The sequence below is a fragment of the Littorina saxatilis genome, linkage group LG12 (genome assembly GCF_037325665.1).
Source record: "Littorina saxatilis isolate snail1 linkage group LG12, US_GU_Lsax_2.0, whole genome shotgun sequence".
Taxonomy (NCBI): domain Eukaryota; kingdom Metazoa; phylum Mollusca; class Gastropoda; order Littorinimorpha; family Littorinidae; genus Littorina; species Littorina saxatilis.
Genome location: NC_090256.1, coordinates 74,798,892 through 74,825,712, shown reverse-complemented (window position 1 = coordinate 74,825,712; position 26,821 = coordinate 74,798,892). Strand labels below are relative to the sequence as shown.

Here is a 26,821-nt window from a genome sequence, read left to right as displayed (position 1 = left end):
GATATTAAGTACAGAGTTGCTCTTACTCGTTTCCGCGCAGGAGTATTCGAAATCAACGCTCACAAGTTTCGGTACGCACCAAACCAAACGACAAGAAACTGTCCTCTCTGTACAGCTGACAAAGAAGATGAACACTATGTTGTATTTTTATGTCCTTTTTATCAAGACCTTCGAGCAAAGTATTTGAAAATCTCGAACTCTAAGACGCTGCAACAACAACTTGTGTATTTCTGTGGCAGTAATGAGGATAATGTGATGAACAGCTTCAGCAGATTTGTGTTCTTCATGTTACAGAAGAGACGAACCCTTATAAATCAGGTTCAGTGACATGTCATCAGGGTCTTAATGTATTTGTTGAATTTTATGCGTGACTATAATTTATAACTGTGCAGATACTATTGCTGTTATTTTAACCACTATTGTAAGGGGCTGTGGCCTTAGACAATTAAAGATTTGTTCTTGTTCTTGTTCTTGTTCTCTCTCTCTCTCTCTCTCTCTCTCTCTCTCTCTCTCTCTCTCTCTCTCTCTCTCTCTCTCTCTCTCTCTCTCTCTCTCTCTCTCTCGTTACTCACCCTCTATCTCAATTAAACACCGCATTATAAGACCAAAGTTTGAACACTGCATTAAAACCAACAACAGAGTTTGAACATAAAGTTAAACAAGAAGCTACTGTAAGTGTGCCCGGCGCGTGGGATTAACTGACTTATTAACGCGTTTAGTTTTGTTGTCAACAGTTAAAAATTAAAATTGAATAACATAATCAGGATTTTGCGTTTGATAAGACTATACCTTCACTTGTGTTCGTTAAAGGCACAGTAAGCCTCCCGTAAACCATCACAGATACTGTCAGGCTTTCACACACAGTACAAACACCCTTTCATTTAAACGCTCACCGCTTTTGAACATCCTAGGTGCCCCCCGTAAAGAGCGAGCAGTTTTCAAAGAATTTATTTTTGCGTGGTTTATCTTACCCCTGAGCTATCGCGAACCCGTGTGATCCAGTTTCCTTTTTTCACAATGTCGTCAGTTTGTGATTTCAATACGACTCGCTGTAAGCTTATGTGCAGTAGCACGTTATTGTGTACCTCTGAATCTAAACACAACAAACGGCTGCGATTCACACGAACTAGAGCGGTGGAGGTTGAACTGTTCAAAACCGTCGTCTGCTACGAGAAAGACGGTTTGTGTGACACGTTTACGGGCTTTTCTTTTTTCAAACTTTCAAAACTTCGAATTGTACTGATCTTTTTTTGATGAAAAAAGAATTCTTTTATGATTTAAGAATGTTTGTGTAACAAGCTGTCAATTTATTATCTAGATTTTAAAAGTTAGTTCTGGCGCTAAAACGAGGCGCCTGATTTGCCGATCAGACGGTCCACGAAAATAAATTCTTTGAAAATTGCGCGCTCTTTACGCACCTAGGATGTTCTCAAGCGATGAGTGTTTAAACGAAAGGGTGTTTGTACTGTGTGTAAAAGCCTGACCGTATCTGTGATGGTTTACGGGAGGCTTACTGTGCCTGTAAGAAATTCATTTATATAAAAAAAATGTACAGGGACCACCCAAAACGTTGAACGTTGGCATGCATCCAAGGGATCTCCTAATGTAAAAACATGGCTAGATCTGAGGCGGTGAGCGGAGTTCATTAAACGAAAAGGAATGTGTCTGTAGACAAGATGGCAACTCACCTAAAAGTGCCGGCACGCCAAGCACTTCCAATTCACAGAAGTTGAGAGGTTCTGAGGCTGGCGATATCAACAGCGTGACGTAGCGGCCAGCGATTGGCTGAGAGCAATCTAGACGCTCGGTGGCGCCATCTGCAATCTGAGGACCACGATGGAGACAGAGGGCGCTGGTGTCTGGCCAGCTCAGGGAGGGGTCGGTCAGGTGACTGGACACGAGGATGTCAAAGTTGGCCAGACGGAAACCTGCAATGAGAAGACGTTATTTGCATAACAATCTGAATGCTAATTATTGTATGCCATCCTTAACTCCTTGCAGTTATTTCCTTTGAATTTCGTTCGTATAGGCTACGTACGTTGGATTTACAGGCGATTTTCGTTCACTTAGAAATATCAAAACATCTTTTTGACAAGAGATCTTATGCAATAAGCTGCCTAGAACACAGTCCAACACCAAATAACGTCATTACCTTGCTATTTTGGAATAAGGAAGGCGTCATGAAATGAATGTTGTCTTTGACTCCATCTTATTCCATGACGTGTGCTGAGATCTTCACTTGGTGTCATGTTCTTACCATTATGAGTTTAGACAAGTTGTTTGAAGCTGAAAAAGCACTTGACAGCTTGAACTAAAATATCTGGGAGCAATTGGGAACAATCAGCAACAATGACGATGTTTCTGGGGCACATAAAGATGACCCCCCCCCCCCCCCCCCAATAGACGAACTCCGAAAATAACTCGGGTGTGTATGAGTTGTGAAAGAGTGAGTACCCTTGCTTTTAGTGAGACAAACAATCCACCGGCCAATCACTAGCGAGGGCGTTACGGGAACACTCTGACAAGGAGCACGTATGGATTATTTGTCTGCCAAAAAACAAGGGTATTCACTCTTTCACAACCCGAACAAACCTGACAGAATTATTCTGAACATCGTCTATTTCATTTTCCGCGATACTGACCACAGCAGTCCCCGCGGTTGGTGATGACCACAGCGTGAACTTCAAACAGTCCTTCTAGGTCCACGCGCCACCAGCGGTAAGGGTTCGAATCTGTGTCAGCCGTATGGGTGCAGTAGTTGACGTGAGTTGCTTTGTTGCCGTCCACAACACGCTGTGCTTCCCCACCGCTTCCGTGGGACGTGCTCTGTGTCGCTGGCTTGTTTAGTGCTACGTTGCTCAAAGCTGCAACACAAACAACAACAACTAATAACAATTCGAGTGAAGCGAAATTAATATATACATTTAGTCAATCTTTCAGCCTGAAACTAAAAGATCAACACTAAAAGAACAGCCAACACCGAGACTACAGTCATGTAGTAAGGCTTCGCTAGCCTAAACCCGAAGACTGAGACGGGTCCAGCTCCACTCCGCAAAGTAGGGGAACGTAGTGCCAAATTAACCTTTGTCTTTAATTGTGAATACATTTTCAGAGTAAACATGGCATAATCATATACTTTTGGATTGAGGGAAATATTAAAAAATAAGATGAAATCATTTTGGATCGATTGATCGATTTGTATGGCACGCTTGATTAAGGACAAAACTAAATATTCAGTATAATGTCGCCCTATCGGGCTTAAAGGGGACGTAAGGATACACAAGAGACAAATAACTATGACGGTTGATCACTCAGCTCCGAATATGCTTCTCCGAAGAATGCAAAAGGAAGCAGAAAGACTGGGTTTTTGTTGCGCGTCCCAGTGGTGAGATACCCTTAAGCCCGCTGTCACGAACTGAAACCTCTGCTGAACAATCCTTCTCGTTGCGGTCAATGCGCATGCGACCCTTTGACCGAACGAACCATGGGTTAGGGTTAGGATTAGGGTTAGGGTATGGGTTAGGGTTAGGGTTAGGTTGTTCACGACCTGATTAATCTCCCCATGTTAGCGCATGCGCATTGACCACAATGAGAAGGATTGTTCAGGCAGAGTTTTCAGTTCGTGACAGCGCTACTAACTACAGCCGAACCAAGCCGAACTAGGTTCGGCGAACTTTGCACTACGTCATCAAATCAGGGGATTCCCCTATTTGGGGGTTGCAGCTGTAACGTTCAAAGTTCGCCGATTCACTCCTGCAAACCTTGCAGCGCGTCATCTGTAACCTTAGACGAACTAACTTTTTATTGGTTGAATATTTGTCAGTTGGTTCAACTCAAGTGGAGCAAGTTAGGGAACATAGATTATTGGGTGTTACCATTGATCAAGAGTTGAAATGGCAAACTTATTTGAGTAATATTTGCAAATTAGTATAGTATTAAAGAATCTGTACCTCTATCAAAATTAAGGCATTACGCAGATTCTGAAGCACTCAAAATGTTCTATTACGCCCACATTCGCCACTAGTTAGTACACCGAACAAGGCACAGTGTAACATTCGCCGAACGTTCGCCGAACCCAGTTCGCTTGGTTCGGCTGTGGTTAGTAGCGGCGCGGGCTTTACACCATGTCCTGTTTTCACGGAAGGACAGTGTCAAACTGACAGACGGCATGGTATGATTAGCCACGGGACATTTCAGCCAAATTTAGTGTCTACGGCCAGTATGCAAGAGTCGAGTACAGAGACTTTTGTCCGGGATATTCTGCATTGAGTGTATACTGTTTATCCCGGACTAGACGGGCGCAGTGGCCTAGTGGATAAGACATCGGCCTCCTAATCGGAAGGTCGTGAGTTCAAATCCCGGCCGCGGCCGCCTGGTGGATTAAGGGGTTACTTGTGTGTTCAAATCGCGTGAAAGAAACATTACACATTTTGTGCACAGGTTCCTTTAAGCAATATGGACACATCTGTGCAAAGAAAAAAGGGGGTCGACGTATTAACTTTTTTTTTATAATTTTTTTACTGGGGGTTGTCAAGTACGATTTTGCGAAAAACACTGCGATTTTTAACATGATCCCAACTGACATATTTAGCTCTACAAATAATAAATGAGACATTAGTTTGTGTATATAAATGAATGGAGAGTATAACTTTATCATAAAACGGTACTTATCAACGTGCATTTTCAGAAAATGATCGAGGTTTATCGAGGGCGTACACATAAAATTATCACTCCTTTAGTAGTAAAAACGTATTTAAAAAAAATTCGCGTGAAAGAAACTTTACACATTTTGTGCACAGGTTCCTCTAAGCAATATGGACACATCTGTGCAAAGAAAAAAGGGGGTCGACGTATTAATTTTTTTTTTAGAATTTTTTTACCGGGGGTTGTCAAGTACGATTTTGCGAAAAACACTGCGATTCTTAAGGGGTTACTTGTGTGTTCAAATCGCGTGAAAGAAACATTACACATTTTGTGCACAGGTTCCTCTAAGCAATATGGACACATCTGTGCAAAGAAAAAAAGAGGTTGACGTATTAACTTTTGTTTTAGAATTTTTTTACTGGGGGTTGTCAAGTACGATTTTGCGAAAAACACTGCGATTCTTAACATGATCCCGATTGACATATTTAGCTCTACAAATGATAAATGAAACATTAGTTTGTGTATATAAATGAATGGAGAGTATAACTTTATCATAAAACGGTACTTATCAACGTGCATTTTCAGAAAATGATCGAGGTTTCTCGAGGGCGTACACATAAAATTATCACTCCTTTAGTAGTAAAAACGTATTTAAAAAAAATTCGCTCGACAGAAACATAACTAAACTTAAACACAGCTAAGTTCACTGTATACATATACAATACCTGTAAACAAAATAAGTTGTTGCCTTAGTGTCTGCTTCACAATTATTCCCGTACCAACCCCACCCCCATTATCATCTTGACTGACAAAAATGATAAAAAGAAATAATTTGGGAGCGCTGGACTTGTGATACATGAGTTTGAATCAGGGTGAAGGGTTGGGGGTCGGAACATTTGTGTGCAAAGTTTCATGAAGATCTGTCCAGTAAATTTCTATGAATCGCACACCACACACACACACACGTATATATAATATATATGGCCTGGGGCGATTGTAGCTTCCCTTCTTCGTGTCCAGCTCTCTCTCTCTCTCTCTCTCTCTCTCTCTCTCTCTCTCTCTCTCTCTCTCTCTCTCTCTCTCTCTCTCTCTCTCTCTCTGTCTTTGCGAATATGATTTTGAAGCGCATTACATAAAGTCGGTATCTGATATCTAAAGTCCTGATATTTTGGATGCGGAGGAATTTTTCCTGGTGATGATCTGAGGTAACGGAATTGTTCATGCATTCTGAGGGAATTTGACAGGTATCGGGGTGTGTGTGTGTGTGTGTGTGGGGGGGGGGGGGGGTTGGTGGTGTGGGGGGGGGGGGCTTTTGTTGTGGGGTAAATGATTAAAACGCCTGCACCCTAACTATGAAAGCAGCCACACGCATACTCACAGAGACACAGAGGCACGCATGTTTGTGTGACGGTTTGCACGAATGACCATTGAAAATTAGTTTTTGATAAAAACAAGCGACATTTCCTTTGAGCACACAGGTGCTCAGCCAATGTGTATTGAAACTTGTTCAATTATCTCAAAATGTCATAACGTTTGGCAATATAATTATTTAACAACAACAAAAAGACTACCGGATTCCGTACATAAAAAAATCAGGGGCTGTAACAACAATTCGCGGCATTGGACTGTGGGAGCAAGGACCTACATTCTAATGGATGGCTGGCTTTGGATCTAGGTCACTTTAGTGGGAATATCGGTCAACTTTGAAACCTGAGGACCAGCCACTTCCGGTTCCCCTTTCAGAGTAATGAGATTGCTGGGGCCGTAGAATTTTTCATCCAGTTTTGTCCTTTTTTTCTCTCCAAAATTGATATTAGTCGGAAGAAACAAGCACACGTGAGACACGTGTGGTGGGGGTATTTCCCGGCGAGTTTTCAGTGTTGTTGTTGCGAAGCGAAGCGGCTTCCCAGTGCGGAAGGCAGGCAGTTTGTGCATCAAACAATGTTGTTGTGATGGATGGATGAGTGAGTGATGAGGGTGAATGAGTTAGTTAAACTGTGACTGAATATCTATTGATTTATTGATATTAAAGTGAACATTAGGGGGGGGGGGGGGGTTCGAAATGCACCATTGTGCACTCGCCTTGATGTAAGGAACACTACTGCAGTCTCTAACAGCTTCAAAGTGGGTTAGACAGGCTCTTGATAAAGACTGAGGCAAAATGTGCCAAATCACACATTGTCTTGAAAGAAGGAAAAATCTTCATTTGTCACCTTTCTGCACTTTTTTGACTTTGAGTGCATAGCCACAATGGTCACAGACAAGATGCAGCAAACAGATTTGAAAAAGACCCCAAACTGAACTTGTTATGACTATTTGTAACCCCTCTCACCTTTTTGACTTGGCCGTACCCAAGCAAAAAGGCAAAAAAAATCATAACTAATTCCATGTTGATTTTTGGTGGGGTGGACCTATTGTTCCAGACTCGCCTTGATTAGAGCAACACTAGTGCAGTGTCCAACAGCTTTTAACATTTGTTTTGACCTCTTGACAATGTACATGTCAACAATCCCTGACTGTTGTGTAGTAAGAAAAAAATCTTCATTTTTCCCCTTTCTCCACCTTTTTGAGTGTCAGTGCATAGCCACAATGGTCACAGAAAAGATGCAGCAAACAGATTTGAAAAAGACCCAAAAGTGAACTTGTTATGACTATTTCTAACCTTTCCTACCTTGTTCACTTGGCCGTACCCAAGCCAAAAAATCATAACTAATTCCATGTTGACTTTTTGGTGGGGTGGACCTATTGTTCCAGACTCGCCTTGATTAGAGCAACACTAGTGCAGTGTTCAACAGCTTTTAAAATTTGTTTTGACCTCTTGACAATGTACATGTAAACATGTAACCCTAATCCCTGACTGTTGTGCAGTAAGAACAAATCTTCATTTCTCCCCTTTCTCCACTTTTTTGTGTGTCAGTGCATAGCTACAATGGTCACAGAAAAGATGCATCAAACAGATTTGAAAAAGACCCAAAACTGAATTTGTTATGAATATTTCTCATCTTTTTTGGACTTAAAAAAATGTGTCCAAAAAAAACAACACCCAAAATCTTCATTTTTCCCTTCTTCAAAATTTGTCCAAAAAAAAAACAACACCCAAAATCTTCATTTTTCCCTTCTTCACCTTTTTGACTGTCAGTGCATAGCCACAATGGTCACAGAAAAGATGCAGCAAACAGATTTGAAAAAGACCCCAAACTGAACTTGTTATGACTATTTGTAACCCCTCTCACCTTTTTGACTTGGCCGTACCCAAGCAAAAAGGCAAAAAAAATCATAACTAATTCCATGTTGACTTTTGGTGGGGTGGACCTATTGTTCCAGACTCGCCTTGATTAGAGCAACACTAGTGCAGTGTCCAACAGCTTTTAAAATTTGTTTTGACCTCTTGACAATGTACATGTCAACAATCCCTGACTATCCCTGACTGTAAACATGTAAACATGTAACACTAATCCCCGACTGTTGTGCAGTAAGAAAAAATCTTCATTTCTCCCTTTTCTCCACTTATTTGTGTGTCAGTGCATAGCCACAATGGTCACAGAAAAAATGCATCAAACAGATTTGAAAAAGACCCAAAACTGAATTTGTTATGAATATTTCTCATCTTTTTCTTCATTTTCCCCCTTTCTCCACTTTCTCTTTCATGAGGAAGGGATAATCACACATAGTACGCCAGTGAGGTTAGAATGGTGAGGTGGGGTCTGAGGCTGGTAAGGGATTTGGGGGTAGGACCGACGAGAGGGCACGGATTCGGCGGTTCGCCGTGTCGAGTCAACTTCATATAGATCTGTGCAGGCGATCAACAGCCCCAGCCGATCTGGATCTGTTCAAGTCAAAAGTAAAGTCAAGGATACGAAGAAGTTTACCGAAAAACATCGATCCCAAGGACTCATGTTGTAACTTTTCAAAGCAGTTACATTCAATCAAAGCTCTATCCACATTAAACCGAACGGGAATCGTCGAAGATCCACGCAACTTCACTGCAATGTCGAAAACGAACTCATAATGTCACCGCAGATCTATAGTTGGTTTTGGTTTTGTGTCGCAGCAAAGAAACGAAGCAAATCTCCGGCTTTTATTTCACACTAAAAAACCGTTCATTTAGCGGGTTATCAAAATATATTTCTTTGAGGTTGCAAGGCAATGGCATCGCTGAGATGTACTCCTTCGAACACACGACACAGGTTAGAAATTGACTTCATTTGGGCGCTTTTTACGGCCAAAACAGAGTGAGCTTTTTGACGGGTTTATGGAAAAATCACTTCGGGGGCAGGTCTAAAATCCTGTGTACAGTGCCAAATCATACATCATTCAAAAGAGCAAAGTATGTTCTTTATTCTAACATATGGGCTAGGGTAAGCCATAGATATAAATAGACAGTGTCTGTCTATTATATCTGTATAGGCAAGTGTATTCCATTCCTTCGATAGTCTCGTCATCTACACTTGCGTGAACAATGCAATTTTGAGTCTGTTTTGCATAAAAGACCTGCGAGATTTGTAGAAGTCAAAACAACAACTTACAGTCCAGCCTCTCAACTTTCGTTCCATGCAATTTGTTTGTCTGTACGTATAGACTGAGGGGTGCCCCGAAATGATTTGTAATCACAACATTCACAGACTTCAAATACGCCATTGAAAACTCGTCCACGTGCGTTTTAGATATATACTTGGGTGACTAAAACTGTCGTACGTACCAAATATGGCATTCCGTTTGTCAAATAATTATTTGAATACTTTTTCATGTTTTTTTCACCAGTTTTAGCTAAATAATCATTATTTAGAAGCTCATGTGCTAAATAAGTAATTGTTTATAAACAATGTAAAACAATTCTAAATAATTTTTTATTTACGTAAACCATTCATTATTTACCTAAACAATTCATTGTTTACGTAAATAATTCATTGTTTACGTAAATAATGATTTATTTACGTAAACAATATATTATTTAGACTTATATTACATTGTTTATAAACAATCAGCAATGTTTCTAAATAAATCATTATTTACGTAAACAATGAATTATTTACGTAAATAATTCATTGTTTACGTAAATAATGATTTATTTACGTAAACAATATATTATTTAGACTTATATTACATTGTTTATAAACAATGAGCAATGTTTCTAAATAAATCATTATTTACGTAAACAATGAATTATTTACGTAAACAATTCATTGTTTAGGGAAAGCAGTTTTCATTATTTAGGGGAATCAAGAATTGACTTCTAAGCTTCATTTTTTTTCTTTGTGTATATACTATAATTCAATACAAGGTATCTCCAAACATTATTTATCAGAAAATGTTCGTAAATTTGTTTATTTTACAAGCTGAAATTGCCGTACGAAAAGAACTGAATGCGAAAACAAACAAAAGGTCAAGGTCATGACCGGGAGTGTTTAGTGTTTGCATTCTCTCCCTGGAAGTTGTTGAAAAAAAGTTTTCCGTATTAAGTGTTCTGTTCTGTCTCAACAAAAACTGTTTGTTTCTCTTTCCATTTCTCTTACTGCATGATTAAACTTTTTGTTATCTGTAGGTTACACAACACACCACAACTTGGTATACATGAGCTCTGACGCGATGACGTCACACAGTCGTGTGCAGAGTTGTCCGGCCTTGCCCCATGCATTCCGGCGGAACTCGCGAGAAGGCAACACGTGAAATCTGCACTCTGAATCTCTCGCATTTATCGACATGGTCTCTAGTTGTAGTGTTAAACATTGCCATAACAGACAAGATAGAGATAGGGACAGAAGATTCTTTTCTTTGTTGTCAACGGAAAGGGCAAAGAGACAAGGGATTTGACTGCACGACGCCGGCGAGAATGGTTGGCACAGCTTCAGCTGAAGAATTTCAACTTTGAATCAACAGCTAGGAGATCTATTACGTGTGCTCTGATCATTTTGTCAATGGTAAGTACTCATGCTTTTGTTCACCTGCCTTGGTTAGTCTGTGTTTGATGCAAGCTGTGTTGTAATGGTAGTGTGTGGACAGTCGGTCAGTCCTGCACCGAGTGCAGTCTATGACTGAGTGAGTCGGTCTTACACTTACTCTCAGTGTAACAACTTATCATGGTTGCCCAAAACCATGACTTGTGAGAATGCCATATGTGTGAAATACTTGGATTTGATAATCAGAATTTATTTGAACACTAAATGGTCATTGTTGATACAACTTCATAGTTCAGTTTTAAAGGGTAGATCTGTGTCGAGATTTACTCATTCATTTTGTTTGGGCGACTTATTTTTAAAATAACTCCCAATCCATAATTTACAATACATTTGCCTTTGATTTTTTCTGCAGGGCAACCATCTGTGGGAAGTAAACAGTCCGAGCTGGACACCTACTTTGAAACTTGGGTATGGTGCAGGGACACAGCCTGACAGCCAACAAGGACAGTACCAGAGACTCAAGGACTGAAGGAGAGGAAGAAGCTTGTGGGGAGTGAGTCAACTCCTTGTCCTTCTCACCCTAATTTAGCAGAGGATGCTGGTGATGGCGACGGTGAAGGTACTTCGGATACAGCAGAACTGGCTGCTCCTCTTCCCGAGAGAGGTGACTGTGGCGGTACTTATTGCCAGACTGAAACCTATGACAATTTTGCCTGGATTTCTAAAGATGAAGAAAAGCAGCTACGGGATGAACTTAACAGGCTGGTGCTAGAAACTCGGGAACTTAAAGACGAACTTGCCAAGAAAAAAATGACACTTGAATCTTTGAGGGACAATGACGATACTGTACGATATTTTACTGGGATTTCTAATTTCTTCACACTTGTTACATTATTTGATTTTCAATCAATCAATCAATCAATCAATGAGGCTTATATCGCGCATATTCCGTGGGTACAGTTCTAGGCGCTCTGCAGTGATGCCGTGTGAGATGAAATTTTATACGGCCAGTAGATTGCAGCCATTTCGGCGCATATTTACCTTTCACGGCCTATTATTCCAAGTCACACGGGTATAGGTAGACAATTATTAAATGTGCCTAAGCAATTTTGCCAGGAAAGACCCTTTTGTCAATCGTGGGATCTTTAACGTGCACACCCAATGTAGTGTACAAGGAGGGGGGGGCGGGGGGGGGAGTTCGGACACCGAAGAGAGTCTGCACACAAAGTTGACTCTGAAATAAATTTCCGCCGAACCTGGGATCGAACTCGCGCTGACAACGGCCAACTGAATACAAATCCAGCACGCTACCAACTGAGCTATATCCCCGATTTTCTTGCATCGCATTTGCCAACACACTCGCGCAGAGCACTGACACAGTTTCAAGCTCTCATTCATGCATATACGCCTTAACACACCTCTGCAACACCTTCTGTGTCAAGAACATCTGCCAGCAAAGTTTTTCACGAGACTGTGCATATCATGTACCACTACCACAGACTGCAGCCACTTGTTTTCTGGCCAGACAGGCAAAGTATAAAGACAAGTATACCGCCACAGTTCCTTCCCTATCCATGGAACAGAGTAGTGTCCATTATTGACTGTTTTGAAATATATTCATTGAGAGACCCTCCAGTGTTGATGCTATAGCGCTAGTGCACTCACCTGGTCTAACTACAAGCACAACAATACAATTAATATGGTGCGCCAAATTGATATTACTATCGTTAACTGTTATGTAGAGTTTCGAAACTATCGTTATCTGTTATATAGAGTTTCAGAAACTCTATATAACAGCTAACGATAGTTTTATCAAAAGCGCGTTGGTATCGTTCCCAAATGGGAAAACCCTGAAATGCCATTGCAAAATTGTCATTTTGCTACGAAATGTACATTTTAACTAGAAACATAATTTAAAAAACTACAACATTATTTAGTTAGTGACCGTTCTTCTGTTGTCGTCTTCTCAAATCATTGTTGAGTTTGTTTAATATTAGCTTTATCATTTGTACTTTCGGCCGTACCGTTTTCCACGTGTGCGGTTTGAAGACGGTAGGCCTACTGAATATTCGCGGAAAAGACCATGACGCATTACACAAAACAGTGGGTTTTTTTCAAAACAAACACAAAACAACGTGTTTCCCGAGTGACATCCCCCAAGGCGCGTTTTGGAAAACACTGCATGCTTTCGCATCGTGTACCGTTGCCCACTGCATGCATGCCAGCCGTATGTGTACAAACTGACCCGCACACAGCGCGGTAGCTAGAACGGGTCAAGCTGACACTGACCAATATTTCTGTGAAAACAGGAAGCGTCCTAGCTGTAACGAAGATTTGATTACTTGATTAAACGAAGCAGCGAAATGATGGACTTATCAGACGACAGTTAGTTGAATATGATCTACCAGGGATCGCGCTAGCTTTTTAAAAAACGCGTAAGTCATACGCAACGAAACGAAAAAAACGCGTCACGGACCAATATTTTTGCGTACAGCAGTCCCTGCAATGTACGGCCCCCGGCGTGAGCGGACACCTGACATGTACGGACACATTTGCTCGGCACGGAGTGTTTTCCTTCTATATTTGCCCCCCCTTAAACGGACACCTGCAAAACGTGGACGCGGACACTCATTTTCGGTCCCAACAGCAGGTCATACCTCCAATGTACGGACAGACCATCGTCAAATTTTCACCACAACAAAATCGATAACAGAGCAGTCCGGCTCTTGGTACAAAGATCACAGCCGCAATGGTGTGATGACAGTCACTGATAACTTGAGTGCATGTGTACCCATCGTGTGTCTGTGTGTAACCTCTTTCATTGACAAGATACTCTTGTTTCCCCTCAGCCTTGACCAGTGAGTCGGTTGCCTAATCTATGAACCCTTCAGTTGTCTTGCTTTGTCAAAAGTTACGACACAGTCAACTGGTTTTGCTCTGAGTGAACAGTGCAGCTGGCCTCTCTGGCCACAGCCCCCAACAGTACATGGCTGGAGGGAGTGAGAGAGAGAAAGGGGGGTGGGGGGGTGGAGGGTTAGCTGGCTAAACTCTGTGGGGTGTCCGGTGTCACCGCATGTCAGCAGGAAGAGCATTGGAGAGAAATAGAGAGGTGTACTCTTCCACACAATTTCCAAGCATCAGTTGTCACGGCTTGGGGTAGGCATTAGTGAGGGAGAGTTGGAGCTGTGTTATGTACAGTGTATTTCCGACTGAAGAGTGAAGTCACTGCCATGCCACATGATCGGCATGCAGTCAATAAAGCCAGACAAGAAACAAATAAATTACTTGATTATGACATGCAGCTCTATCTGCTGCTATTTATTCAAACTGGTTTTCAAGCTTATTCTTGCAAAGCATCTGCACACGCTCCTCTGTGCTGTGTTTGTGTGGCTGCTTTCGTATGTCAGTGCATGGTGAGTGTGTTCACTGCCTTGAGGATTTATTTTATCTCTTCTTTTCGAAACTTTTCATACAAATCCTTTTTACAGAACGTTTAAAGAAGTATTAGGAGTTTATTGTTATTGTTTACAAGAAGTGATTAGCATAGACTCAATCCTGTTGTTTGTGTGTCTCTGTGTGAGTGTATGGGGGAGGGGGTGGTGTGGTCACCCCTCCCGTGACCGGACACCTGCAATGTACGGACAGTTTTGCTATGGCCCAAGGGTGTCCGTTCATGAGAGGGACTGCTGTACTACGAAAACACGTACAGACACAAACAAAACACGCACGAAAGACTTAAAGACACTCCTTACCTAAATACGGCGAGTTTTCCTGTCGAACTCCGCGCACGCCTGTCGAATAACACCCCTGCTGTCTCCAACCTTCGGGCCTTGCGAGTTTGTTTCCCGCTCTAATACGACTAGACACACTTTCCGCCTTTTGGAAGCGCGAGATGGGAGAGCAGCTAATGTCTGTTTCATTATCCGACAAGACATTATCTGGTAATACCCTCGTTACGTTCGTTTGCGATACTTCGATGCAAAAAGAAACGGACTTTAGTTTTGACGCGCAGATTTCATGTGTGTCGTCACTTCTTGAGCCCTATAGTCAGTTTCAGGATCGGGTGATTATTAAGTCAGAGCAAAAGCGCTGCGTGAAGACAAGAAAAAGTTACAATATTTTTGCGTATGGCTTACGCGGCGCGGCGAAAAAAACGCGCCAACGACTTTTAAAATGCGTCAAATACGCAAACATCGTGCATAAACGCGATCCCTGATCTACTAAATCATGTTGTAGTAATTTAGTGCAAATTCGCTCGAACCTGAGACATGTCTCTGCTCGAACGAAACGTTCAGCAGCCATTTTGCCGGCATCAAAACATCCGACCACGCCATCGCTATTTTTAGAAACTCTATATAACAGTTAACGATAGTAATATCACTTGCGCGCACCATGCCGCCGTTTTGCGAAACCCTCGTTATCTGTTATTCATAGTTTTAGCAATAGCCCGCACAAACGCGCTATTGATATATTATAACTCTAAATAACAGTTAACGATAGTTTCGAAACTCTATTTAACAGTTAACGATAGTTTTGAAACTCTATATAACAGATAACGATAGTTTCAAAACTCTATATAACAGTTAACGATAGTTTCAAAACTCTATTTAACAGTTAACGATAGTTTTAAAACTATATAACAGATAACGATAGTTTTGAAACTCTATATATATAAGTATAACAGTTAACGATAGTTTTAAAACCCTGTATAACTGTTAACGATAGTAATACCAATTTTGTGCACCATAAATTAAATACCTAATATCAATTACACCTCAAGGCCATATTTCTTTTATTTCTAAAGGGTGGGGTGGGCTTTCAAGTGACAAGCACATCACTGCAAATAGTGGGTATCTAGACAATATTGTACAAAATGATGTCATTTTGGCCAACAGGGGATTTGACATTAATGAACTAGTGGCTATGAGAGGTGCACAAGTGAAAATCCCTGCCTTTACAAGAAAGAAGAGTCAGCTTACAGCTTATGAGATAGTCAACACGCAAACTAGCTAATCTGAGAATTTATGTTGAGCGAGTTATCGGTATTCTTTGGGGAAAGTACACAATTTTGAACTCTGATATTCTGACTGATCTTTTGTTTGCAAGAGAAGAGGAAGAAGTGGTAACACTGGACAAAATAGTCACTTTACATCTGGGCTTGTCAATGTTTGCACAGCCTAGTGTTCAAACTGAAGGCATTGTTTAGACTAAAGAATATGTTAATTAAACTCCAGGGGTGTCGTTTGGATCGGCCCTTCGGCGAATCGCCGATTTTTTTTTTACTTTGGCCGAAACTTTCATGTACTTATCGGCCAAATGTTCGAAGAGTATTCGTCTGAATCGGCCAAGGTTTGTCCGGGTTTTTTATTGGTCAGGCTTTTGGGCGGGGATATAGCTCAGTTGGTAGCGCGCTGGATTTGCATTCAGTTGGCCGCTGTCAGCGTGAGTTCGATCCCAGGTTCAGCGGAAATTTATTTCAGAGTCAACTTTGTGTGCAGACTCTCTTCGGTGTCCGAACTCCCCCCCCCCCCCCCCCCCCTGTACACTACATTGGGTGTGCACGTTAAAGATCCCACGATTGACAAAAGGGTCTTTCCTGGCAAAATTGCTTAGGCACAGCCGGTTAATAATTGTCTACTCCCGCAGTGGGGCACTGCGGTTATGAAATTAAAGGCCCCTACTGTTTTTGGAACCGCAGGAGCTTTCTAGTTTGCTGTTAGGTAGATTTTTGGTTCCTCTTTCATGTCATGCTCTCTTTTTCTTCATGAATTCTTTTCTTTTTTCTGCCTTCTTGCTCATTCACCTGTATTTTTTCCAAAAATCTCTTCTCTTGTCGCTTGTCTCGCGATTCATGTATAGTTTAATCTGTTAGTGTTCTGATGTAAGTCCAGCAGTAGATAGGTTAAGCCTATTTTAACATACTGGAAACTGGTAATCTTCCAGTAGGTATTAATTTAGTTTTACTAAAGCCTGCTGGGACACAAATAATGGGTTAGTGCATTTGTAAACAGGAATCGCTTGACAAGTGGCCCCCTTCATCCCCCCCTTCCTCGTCCTGATATGGCTCTACGTAGTCGGCTGGACGTTAAGCAACAAATAAACAAACAAATAATTGTCTACCTATACCCGTGTGACTTGGAATAATAGGCCGTGAAAGGTAAATATGCGCCGAAATGGCTGCAATTACTGGCCGTATAAAATTTCATCTCACACGGCATTACTGCAGAGCGCCTAGAACTGTACCCACGGAATATGCGCGATATAAGCGTCATTGATTGATTGATTGATTGATTGATAAAACTGCTGCCGATGTACTTAGACAACTGACTGGCGTTTATTTTCTTCGTGAATACCAAGAACGAAACATCAGTGTTTTGAGCGCAAGCCATTGACAAAAACTATAGCTGCCAGAGTGGTTTCGACAAGGGAAACCACACTTTCTGCGGACCAAAAAAGAAGAAAAAAACTCAATTGATCAGTGGCCACGGTGTGCTACCCTTCGCCAAGGTAGGTGCTTCTGAACAAAATAACAGCAACACCGCGAACGTGGACAGTGTGAGTGATAGGGGTAGTGTTGTCGAGTCGATGGAAGCAGACGACACAAGCTTAGCAGACGACAGTCACATTCACCGGCGTATCGACATCTGCTGAGATTGAAAAGCGACATCCAAATCGTGGTTTTCAAGCAAATTGGCTCACCCTAGGCCTACACCCATGGCTTAGCTATGAGGGTGGGTCCATGTTTTGCAAACTGTGCAAGAACGGTGGATGTAAAAATATTTTCACCAGGGGAGGTTGCCAAAATTTCAGCATTAACTGACCACCTCGCTAGCAAAGACCATGCCAGATCCATAGATGTGCTCGTGTATCAGGAAACCTTCAAAACAATGGATAAAATCACAATGTTATGTGACGGTGTCAGAGTGTGTTTATGTTTTATTGGTGTTTCACCAGTCATATTTCCAACTGAAAGGCTTGTCAAGATTGGAAGAGTTTTATTGTTTTACTTTCAAAACATTAAAGTTAAAGGTTTGAAAAAGTTTTAAAGAATTGGTGTCTTTGTGTTTTACTTAAATCAACAAAGCTGATTGTTTCAGTTGCAGTATGCAACATATGTTCTGTGTTCCTAAGACAATGATTACCTCTTGTGCTTCAATGTTGCGGTGACTTTCGATGAGCCAAAATAATGGCCGAAATTTTTTCAAAATGTCCTAAAGCATTCTGACAGTTTTGGCCAAATGTCCCAACATAAAAATGTCTAGCAACACCCCTGAACTGTGGTGTCTTGTATAGATCTGATTCTGATGTCTCTCATGAGCAGTAGCAATAGTCTTTCTGTTATTATGTTTTCACTGGACGGAATCTTGAATTTGAAGATAAAGGCATTGTTTAAAGAATGTGTTAATTAAACTGTGGTGTATTGTATCTAATTCTGATGCAGGTGTCTCACATGAGCAGTAGCAACAGTTTTTCTGTTATGTTTTCACTGGATGGAATCTTGAATTTGAATACACATACATGTATCATGTGTATATGATCTGACCTGCTGCTATTTCCTTCCATTTCAAGAGCAGATTTCACTCTTTCTATCACACACACACACACACACACACACCACATTAACATACACTTTGAATTCATTTTGCATAAATGTGACATGTATTGACACAACTGACAAAGGTTGAATTATGCTGATTAACCTCAAAATAGCTCTACGTGCAGGAAACAAGATAAGGAGCATTGCAAAATTAAATGGCCTACACTTGAAATGCGAGCACACATTTAAACTACCAATAACATGCAACTTCAAGCAACACTGAACATACCACTACCAGTATTGCAGGTATCAAGCCAAAGTGAAGAGAAGAACACTTTCACTAAATGTTCAAAATTGAAATAACATACTGTGGGCATGTGAGTCATTAACTATTCATTATGATAAATAGACCTGTGCGCTTTTTTGCAGAAATAAGTGTGTTCAATTTTGTTGTCATCAAAACAGAACTAGTTGATAATAGAAACTAACTTTCAGTTCCACTGCCAATTTAAACACTGTATTACTTGACTGTACTGATGCAGAACTACGCTGGACCACACACTCTTATTTGTTCCCTAAATCAAGCAGCCAATCCGTGTCACTGGAAACATTGAACAAGGAGAATGAACAATATACCTGGCTGAATAAGTTGATAATCAAACTGCTCATGATTCTTTGTTATTCACAGCAGTGGATGTAAAACAATCACAAAATAATGTCCTGTATGCATCATAATTTATACTTGTAGCACTTGATTTTGTATTGTGGTCGGTGATCCTAAACAAAATGTATGCCTACATCTGTGCATGATTTTACTTTAAGAATAAAATGAAACAAGAATGGAACAATTAATGACTTCTCTGTGAGTGTGAACTGTGATTTAAAACATTACATGCCCTCTTTTCTCTCCCTCTTTACAACTTTACTACTGGCCACTTTCTGTGTGTACAGTCATACATGATGTTTGTTTTCCCACACACATGAGCAAGCGAGTCTGGCATTGTCACTGTTTCTTGCTGCGTTTCACGGCTTGTGTTTGCAGCTGCTCCTGGTTCACATCCACTGCTTGTAGAGGCTCAGCTTCTCTGTCCAGCCAGTTTCCAACTAGCTCTGGAAAAACTGCGAGTCTGAACACTTTCAAAGCTTTCTCCACACACATTGCCCAAAAATCACAGTCAGGCAATACTCAGACAATAACTTTATCCACAGTAGTCCACACCATGAAATCGCAGTAGGAGGAACTGGTCATAACAATCTGGCACTGTACCGGTACTTGACTATTTAACTTTTAAGTATGGGTGGTCCTTGCGCAGACAAAGCATCCCCTCACTGTTAGATTCCAAACAGAAATGGCGGTCTGTCACACACACTCAACAGCTGACTCCTTGAAGGTGAAGGGACGTGTGTGCAGGTTTCTCCAACTCCGGCCATGCAGGTTTCTCCAACTCCGGCCATGCAGGTACAGTGTGCTGACAGTATGTTGCCATCAAAAGTGGCGATGGTCCAAGGAGAAAGTGCTGGTTCATTAAGGCGTTGTGAATGAAGAACCTGAAACATAAATTGAAGATCGCACAAATCAGCATTCAGCTAGGTCAATCGAATGAATATAACTCTAAGACGCACATAATGTCAATGTGCTTTACAACATTGACAATGAAAAGTAAACAGATTTTTAACTGAATATGAACATGAAGCTCATTATAATTATATATAAATATAATATTTTGCAAGCTATTTCAAAATATTTATATATTCAAGACTATCTACAGCTTTTGTCGTAGTCCAGAATACAAACTAAAGCGAAGAATATATTAAAGACAAAGCCTCAACACAATATCCTGAACTGCAACTTACAAGTGAAATCTGCAACACAAGACAGAGAACACTCACGTTCATTCATTATTATATTTATAAACTGAAAGCACATTCTTACCTTTGCAGAAATGACAGAGTTTTGACAGCCATCAGGGCTGTAGCGCTTGACATCCCTCACCCAGCCAGAGACAAAAAGTCGGTAGGAATCCAAACGTTTGTAAGCTTTCACTTCAGCAACATGCACTCTTCGAGTTCGACAGTTCTTGCCAAGCACAAAATAATTTACGATGTTGATGTAACTCAGCTCTGGCAGATCGTCCGGATTTGCTGACCAGCACCTGGTTGGAATGTCATACGGATCATTCCCATCACTCTCCAAAATCTTCTGATGGTATCGCCGCCTCTCCTCTGGTAACAATCGCTCAGAATATGTTCGCTTCTTGCCCGGTCGCTGTTTCTCCATCTTGCTTTCAAGGCAAGGGAAGTCACTCCAGGAGGCATTGTTTCCCGTTTTTCAACGGTTCACAGCTGTTTTTACTTTTCTCTTTGAAATGAAACGATGAAAGGAAGAGAAATGGAAAGACAGGCATGTTGTTGGGACATAAACAGAACAGAGAACATAAGGGGAAAATACTGTGTTTCAACAACTTCAAGCAAGAAAATGCAAACACTAAACACTCCCGGCAGAGAAAACCCTTAATTGACCTTGACCTTTGACTGTGTTTGAGATCAGTTATTTTCGTACTCGGCTTGTAAAATAAACAAAATAATATCCAAACAACAGCTATTTTAAGATAAGAGTGTGTGGAGAGACCTTGTATTCAATTATAGTAATCACTGAAAGACATAAAACTTAGTTCAGAAGCGAATCCTAGAAACCCCTAAATAATGGAAAATGTCTTGGCTAAACAATTCATTGTTTACGTAAACAATGAATTGTTTACGTAAATAATTCATTGTTTACGTAAATAATGATTTATTTAGAAACATTGCTGATTGTTTATAAACAATGTATTATAAGTCTAAATAATATATTGTTTACGTAAATAAATCATTATTTACGTAAACAATGAATTATTTACGTAAATAATTCATTGTTTACGTAAATAATGATTTATTTAGAAACATTGCTGATTGTTTATAAACAATGTAATATAAGTCTAAATAATATATTGTTTACGTAAATAAATCATTATTTACGTAAACAATGAATTATTTACGTAAACAATGAATTGTTTAGGTAAATAATGAATGGTTTACGTAAATAAAAAATTATTTAGAATTGTTTTACATTGTTTATAAACAATTACTTATTTAGCACATGAGCTTCTAAATAATGATTATTTAGCTAAAACTGGTGAAAAAAACATGAAAAAGTATCCAAATAATTATTTGACAAACGGAATGCCATAACCAAAGGCCGCTTCGCGTAAGAAAATGATTACCAGAGTCGCAAGGCTCGGGATTTTTTTTACAAGAAATTTATATTTCGTTGTTCTAGTCCGAATGAATATGAAGATATGGCGAGTTGAAAACGCCGATTCTTTCGCCAGAAACACGTCTGTTTCCACACCGGAAAGAAGGAATGGACTGAGCTACTAGAAGCACGGCGCCGTGCGTACAATCGATCGAATGATGTTATTCACACAATACCATTTGGCGATCTCTAAAAAATCATTTAAAAACGAACTAGTTGACATGTAATGAAACTATTTACTGAAATCAAGAAGTATCTTAGTTCTAGCCGTGCATATGACACACCCTTTCGCGAAAGCACACTGAACCGTGCGTATACGCATTCGCACCCGCAAACCACCAACCCAGGCGGGTTATCCAGATCCAGATCCAGATCCAGATCCAAGGGAAGTAACTCAGTGAGTATAAACATGAGCAAGAACCGCAACCCGAACACACTCGTAACACCTTAAGGTGGAGATTTTTCCGATCTCCCAGGTCAACTAATGTGCAGATCTCCTAGAGTCTTATCCCTCTTTGTGTGTACACACAAGCACAAGACCAAGTGCGCACGGAAAAGATCCTGTAATCCATGTTAGAGTTCGGTGGGTTACAGAAACACGAAAATACCCAGCATGCTTCCCCCGAAAGCGGCGTATGGCTGCTTAAATGGCGGGGTAAAAACGGTCATACACGTATAAAAGCCGTGGGAGTTTCAGCCCATGAACGAAACAAAGAAACACAAACATCCCGGACTGAAGTTTATAAACTCAAACTCTTGCAAACCAGCTTTGATGATTTTGGAGCAATTGGAGAACTTACAAGGAGGGTTTCACAGATATTACACAGACAAACAGACTGATTACATGCACAAAATAAACAGATACATACACACACACACACACACAGACACAGACACAGACACACAGACACAGACACACACACACACACACACACCCACCCACACCATGCCCACACCCACACCCACACCCACACCCACACACACGAAACGTGGAATGACTGAACTTGCAAAACATTATTTTTCACACAGTCATATTGTAACCATGGTTGATGTCACCTTGGGGGATTTTATGACAGTGCACAGGTTTTCTCTGCTAATGTCATTGCTGATTGTGCGATGAACAGATCGGGACCCCAACGCAGAAGAGCTTGTCGGCAACAACCGTTATCCTATGCACGTTGATTATATTACACAGCATAGTTACGGAGCATTTTCTAAATGACATAGCATAGCATATGTACCTTGGAAGCCTTGACAGTTAAATTCGCCAGATATCTTTTTAAAATGGCTTCCACAAGACATTATCTTTACATATATATTTATCATCACTCCCACCGTATACATTACCTCAGATCTGGCCAGGATTTTACAGAGGATCAGAGTACCCTTCCACGGGGAGTCTAAAAATGGGGGTAATTGTACAGAAAGTCTGAGAAAACAAGGTCTTAATTATAAAAAGGAGGGAGTCTTAAATTGGGGGGTCTTAACTCATTGTCTCCCAGGTACGGATATATCCGTACCCACTGATATGGCTCTATCTGACCGGGTACGGATATATCCGTACCCACTGATATGGCTCTATCTGACCTGGTACGGATATATCCGTACCCACTGATATGGCTCTATCTGACCGGGTACGGATATATCCGTACCCACTGATATGGCTCTATCTGACCTGGTACGGATATATCCGAACCCACTGATATGGCTCTATCTGACCTGGCACGGATATATCCGTACCCACTGATATGGCTCTATCTGACCTGGTACGGATATATCCGTACCCACTGATATGGCTCTATCTGACCGGGTACGGATATATCCGTACCCACTGATATGGCTCTATCTGACCTGGTACGGATATATCCGTACCACTGATATGGCTCTATCTGACCTGGTACGGATATATCCGTACCCACTGATATGGCTCTATCTGACCTGGTACGGATATATCCGTACCCACTGATATGGCTCTATCTGACCTGGTACGGATATATCCGTACACATACACATTCCTGTAACGTTGATCTAACGCCTGCATTCCAGCGTGTTGATACACAGTTTTCTACACAGTTACTACAATTCTTAGGTACCTGCTGCAGCATAGCTGGTCTCGGCTAAAAAAACTTGGTCAACATAGGTGGGCCCAGGGTAGAAAGTGTTAAAAGGGTGTTCCACTGTATCTCATTACGAATGCGCAAAGCCGGATGTTAAATTGTTCATCTTCGCTCGGTGTACCTTTTTAGGAAAGAAAGGCCTGACTCACTAGGGACATTGAGCTTCTGTTGGGGAAACTACAAAAGGAAAGAGATGTTTGGGATGAATAGAACATAGCTTCCGTGTCCAAAGGCACCCCATGGAAAAGGGTTACATTGTGTGGAAATGTGTTTTGACTGTTGCTATGTCGTGTTCTGAAATGTTAGTAAAACTGTCTGGTATACTTTGATACAAAAACAACAACCTGTTATGAATGTGTTTTCACTTTCACAATGGTTTTCTTCAGGGTTAGGCTCCACAAAAAGGGTTTGAAATTCAAGAAATGGATACATACAGAAAATAGATCAATAATGTTATAAGTAAATCAATCAATCAATCAATGAAGCAAACAATCAAATACATTGAATAATCGATAAAATTATAAGAAGATCATCACTAACAACAAACACAACAACCTCAAAAGGAATGATTGTCGATCATGTATAAAAGCTAAATAAGAAATACGAAACAGTCCGACTTCTAACGTTCAAAATAAAGAATCAAAACGTTGAATCAAACTCTATGATTAAACGTTCCAATAACTAAAGTCTGTCTTGCTTTTAGTTGTATGAAAACAGTTAGTCGATTAAAGAATCGGATATTAAAACTTTAAATCCAAAGCAAAAATGTTTCTATTTTTCTTTAAACTCACCTTGTCCTTGGGCCGAGACCAAGCAGAGCTGAAGACAAAACAGACGACGGAGACGACGATGATAACACGCCATCGTTGGCACCAGGACTTAAAAAACAGAACAGATGAAGTAAGCTCTCAACGCCGCCAAGTTCGCCTCAACCACTGGTACGTCGCTCGCTGCAAGTGCCAGAAATCGTAACTCTCTACCCGCAAGGCAGCAACAGGAATACAGTGAGATTAAAATCACACTCTAAGCGTGAACGCGAACGTGTGACATCTGGATGTTGTGATAATGTCAAGACAGAAAGACCAACAGGACGGCCAAGAGTTTATGTTGTGTCGTACACCCGGAGACTCGCTGTGTATACATTTGGAGAGGGAGGGGTGGATAATAAGAACAAGTGGGGGGGGGGGGGGGGCTGGGGGAGGGGACGGGGGGCGAATGATGCGTACTGTGTACATAATTATAAAACATTTCTTGTACATACTTTTCTGATGATAAAGAATTCGGGCTTTTACACTTTTTATCAAGGTGACTCTGAAATTGTATCAACTTTTATACAACATTGTTTGAATAAAGAATACCAATACCTTTTTAATCATCCCATCCCCGTAAGTGTCTCACGCTGTACCAAACACGACATTTTATCATCTTACTATATAACTTTTTAACCTTTTTATCAACCTCTCCCCGTCACCCTCCGGTCCGCGTCACCCCACACCTCCCCCACTTTTAATATCGAACAACAAATCATGTCCCAATATAGGTCCCAGATACCTGAGAGGACGTTAAGCCCCATAGTCAGTCAGACACCCGCGTGTGCACACATGTGCAGCAACAAGAACCCAAGTTCACAGCGAATGGCTCAGGGTTTGAAAGACACGCACGAATCATCTCTCGCTCGTCTCTTATCATTATGATCGTATCTCGATACTTTGACGAGACAAACCTAATGCTGGCGTGTGCGGTGTGGAAGAAGACAGCCACAGCGGGCTTGTTTAAGTCAAAGTATCACACCTATATCATCAGCGTATTACCAATAACTGTCATAATGTGGGCCAACGGGTCTAGGAGGACGTTAAAACCCTAATGGACAGCCAGTTATGACCAGTTACTATTGACCACACTGCCATGGCAAGGGGGTTTGAATCACACACATGACATGCAAGAACACGAACGGGAACAAAAATATAGACAAACAGCATTGAATTTGTCCTGGTGTGGGTAACAATCATACACGACGAATACAACATTAAAGCGATAATCAATCAATCAATCAATCAATCAATATGAGGCTTATATCGCGCGTATTCCGTGGGTACAGTTCTAAGCGCAGGGATTAATTTTTTAATTTTTTTAATTTTTATTTTATGCAATTTATATCGCGCACATATTCAAGGCGCAGGGATTTATTTATGCCGTGTGACATGGAATTTTTTTTACACAATACATCTCGCATTCACATCGGCCAGCAGATCGCAGCCATTTCGGCGCATATCCTACTTTTCACGGCCTATTATTCCAAGTCACACGGGTATTTTGGTGGACATTTTTATCTATGCCTATACAATTTTGCCAGGAAAGACCCTTTTGTCAATCGTGGGATCTTTAACGTGCACACCCCAATGTAGTGTACACGAAGGGACCTCGGTTTTTCGTCTCATCCGAAAGACTAGCACTTGAACCCACCACCTAGGTTAGGAAAGGGGCCAGAAAATTGCTAACGCCCTGACCCAGGGTCGAACTCGCAACCTCTCGCTTCCGAGCGCAAGTGTGTTACCACTCGGCCACCCAGTAAAGCGAAATTAGTCTCTCTGTCGCACACACACACACACACACACACACACACACACACACACACACACACACACACACACACACACACACACACACATATATATATATATATATATATACACACACTTACAGCATAGCGCAGGAGTTATATCTACCAGGGCACAAGCCGATTATCTACAAGTAAGTAGCAACCATTGGCTGCAGTCGACGCGCGGTGATACATGCGCCCTTTGGACTTTCCCAAGAGTTGATGTAACAAAAACAAAAAGAATAGGGAATTGTGGGAAATTGTTAAAGAGAAAATACTCACTTGTGCGGCAATCGTGCAAACTTTGTTGCATGTTACAGAACTTCTCAGATATAATATCAGTCATTTAAGTCCTTGTTTTGTGATAAATGCATGGTTTTACTTTTAGTAAGGGTTTAGACAAAGAATAGAAGAATGGACAGATTTATTTCTTTAAATCTTGTCTTGCCGAGGGACTCAAACCCGACTTTATCAAATTAGCGGTCCGGAATGCTACCACCTGTGCTAACGGGGCTAACTGTCGACCGTGTAAAAAAAGTAAAATTGTAATTTGAGAGTTACTCTTGAGTTCTTGAGCATGGAGGGTGCGCCACCAACTCGTGGGTTTCCGTTCGTCTTTGTGTGATGTACGCTTTATGCTCTCACTGTTTGAGATTCGTGAACTTGATAACTGTTCCTATTCTTTCCTTCATTCTGTATCATTTTGGAAACCAAAATCAACCAGCACTGACATCA

General features: G+C 41.0%; 2 protein-coding genes and 1 long non-coding RNA gene across 3 annotated transcripts in view; 1 reads left to right on the top strand and 2 right to left on the bottom strand.

Moving 5' to 3' along the window:
• LOC138982765 (uncharacterized) overlaps window positions 1–16,075 on the top strand; it is a 265,337-nt gene extending 249,262 nt beyond the window's left edge. Inside the window, exon 2 of the long non-coding RNA XR_011460967.1 lies at window positions 12,286–16,075. This is a non-coding gene — a long non-coding RNA (uncharacterized lncRNA). The remainder of the gene's footprint in view (window positions 1–12,285) is intronic.
• Window positions 1,618–12,273, bottom strand: LOC138981529 (fucolectin-like). Its single transcript, XM_070354476.1, has 4 exons — window positions 11,810–12,273; window positions 4,323–4,331; window positions 2,643–2,864; window positions 1,618–1,928 (listed from the first exon to the last, which is right to left on the bottom strand). Exons 1-4 carry the CDS (start codon window positions 11,937–11,939, stop codon window positions 1,618–1,620), a joined length of 672 nt encoding a protein of 223 aa, XP_070210577.1. The 5' UTR covers window positions 11,940–12,273.
• Window positions 16,076–18,177: 2,102 nt separating the features above from the next.
• Window positions 18,178–20,852, bottom strand: LOC138982764 (uncharacterized). Its single transcript, XM_070356087.1, has 2 exons — window positions 20,012–20,852; window positions 18,178–19,626 (listed from the first exon to the last, which is right to left on the bottom strand). The coding sequence occupies exons 1-2, from the start codon at window positions 20,354–20,356 to the stop codon at window positions 19,411–19,413; spliced, it is 561 nt and encodes a 186-aa protein (XP_070212188.1). The 5' UTR covers window positions 20,357–20,852; the 3' UTR covers window positions 18,178–19,410.
• Between the last annotated feature and the right edge of the window lie 5,969 nt (window positions 20,853–26,821).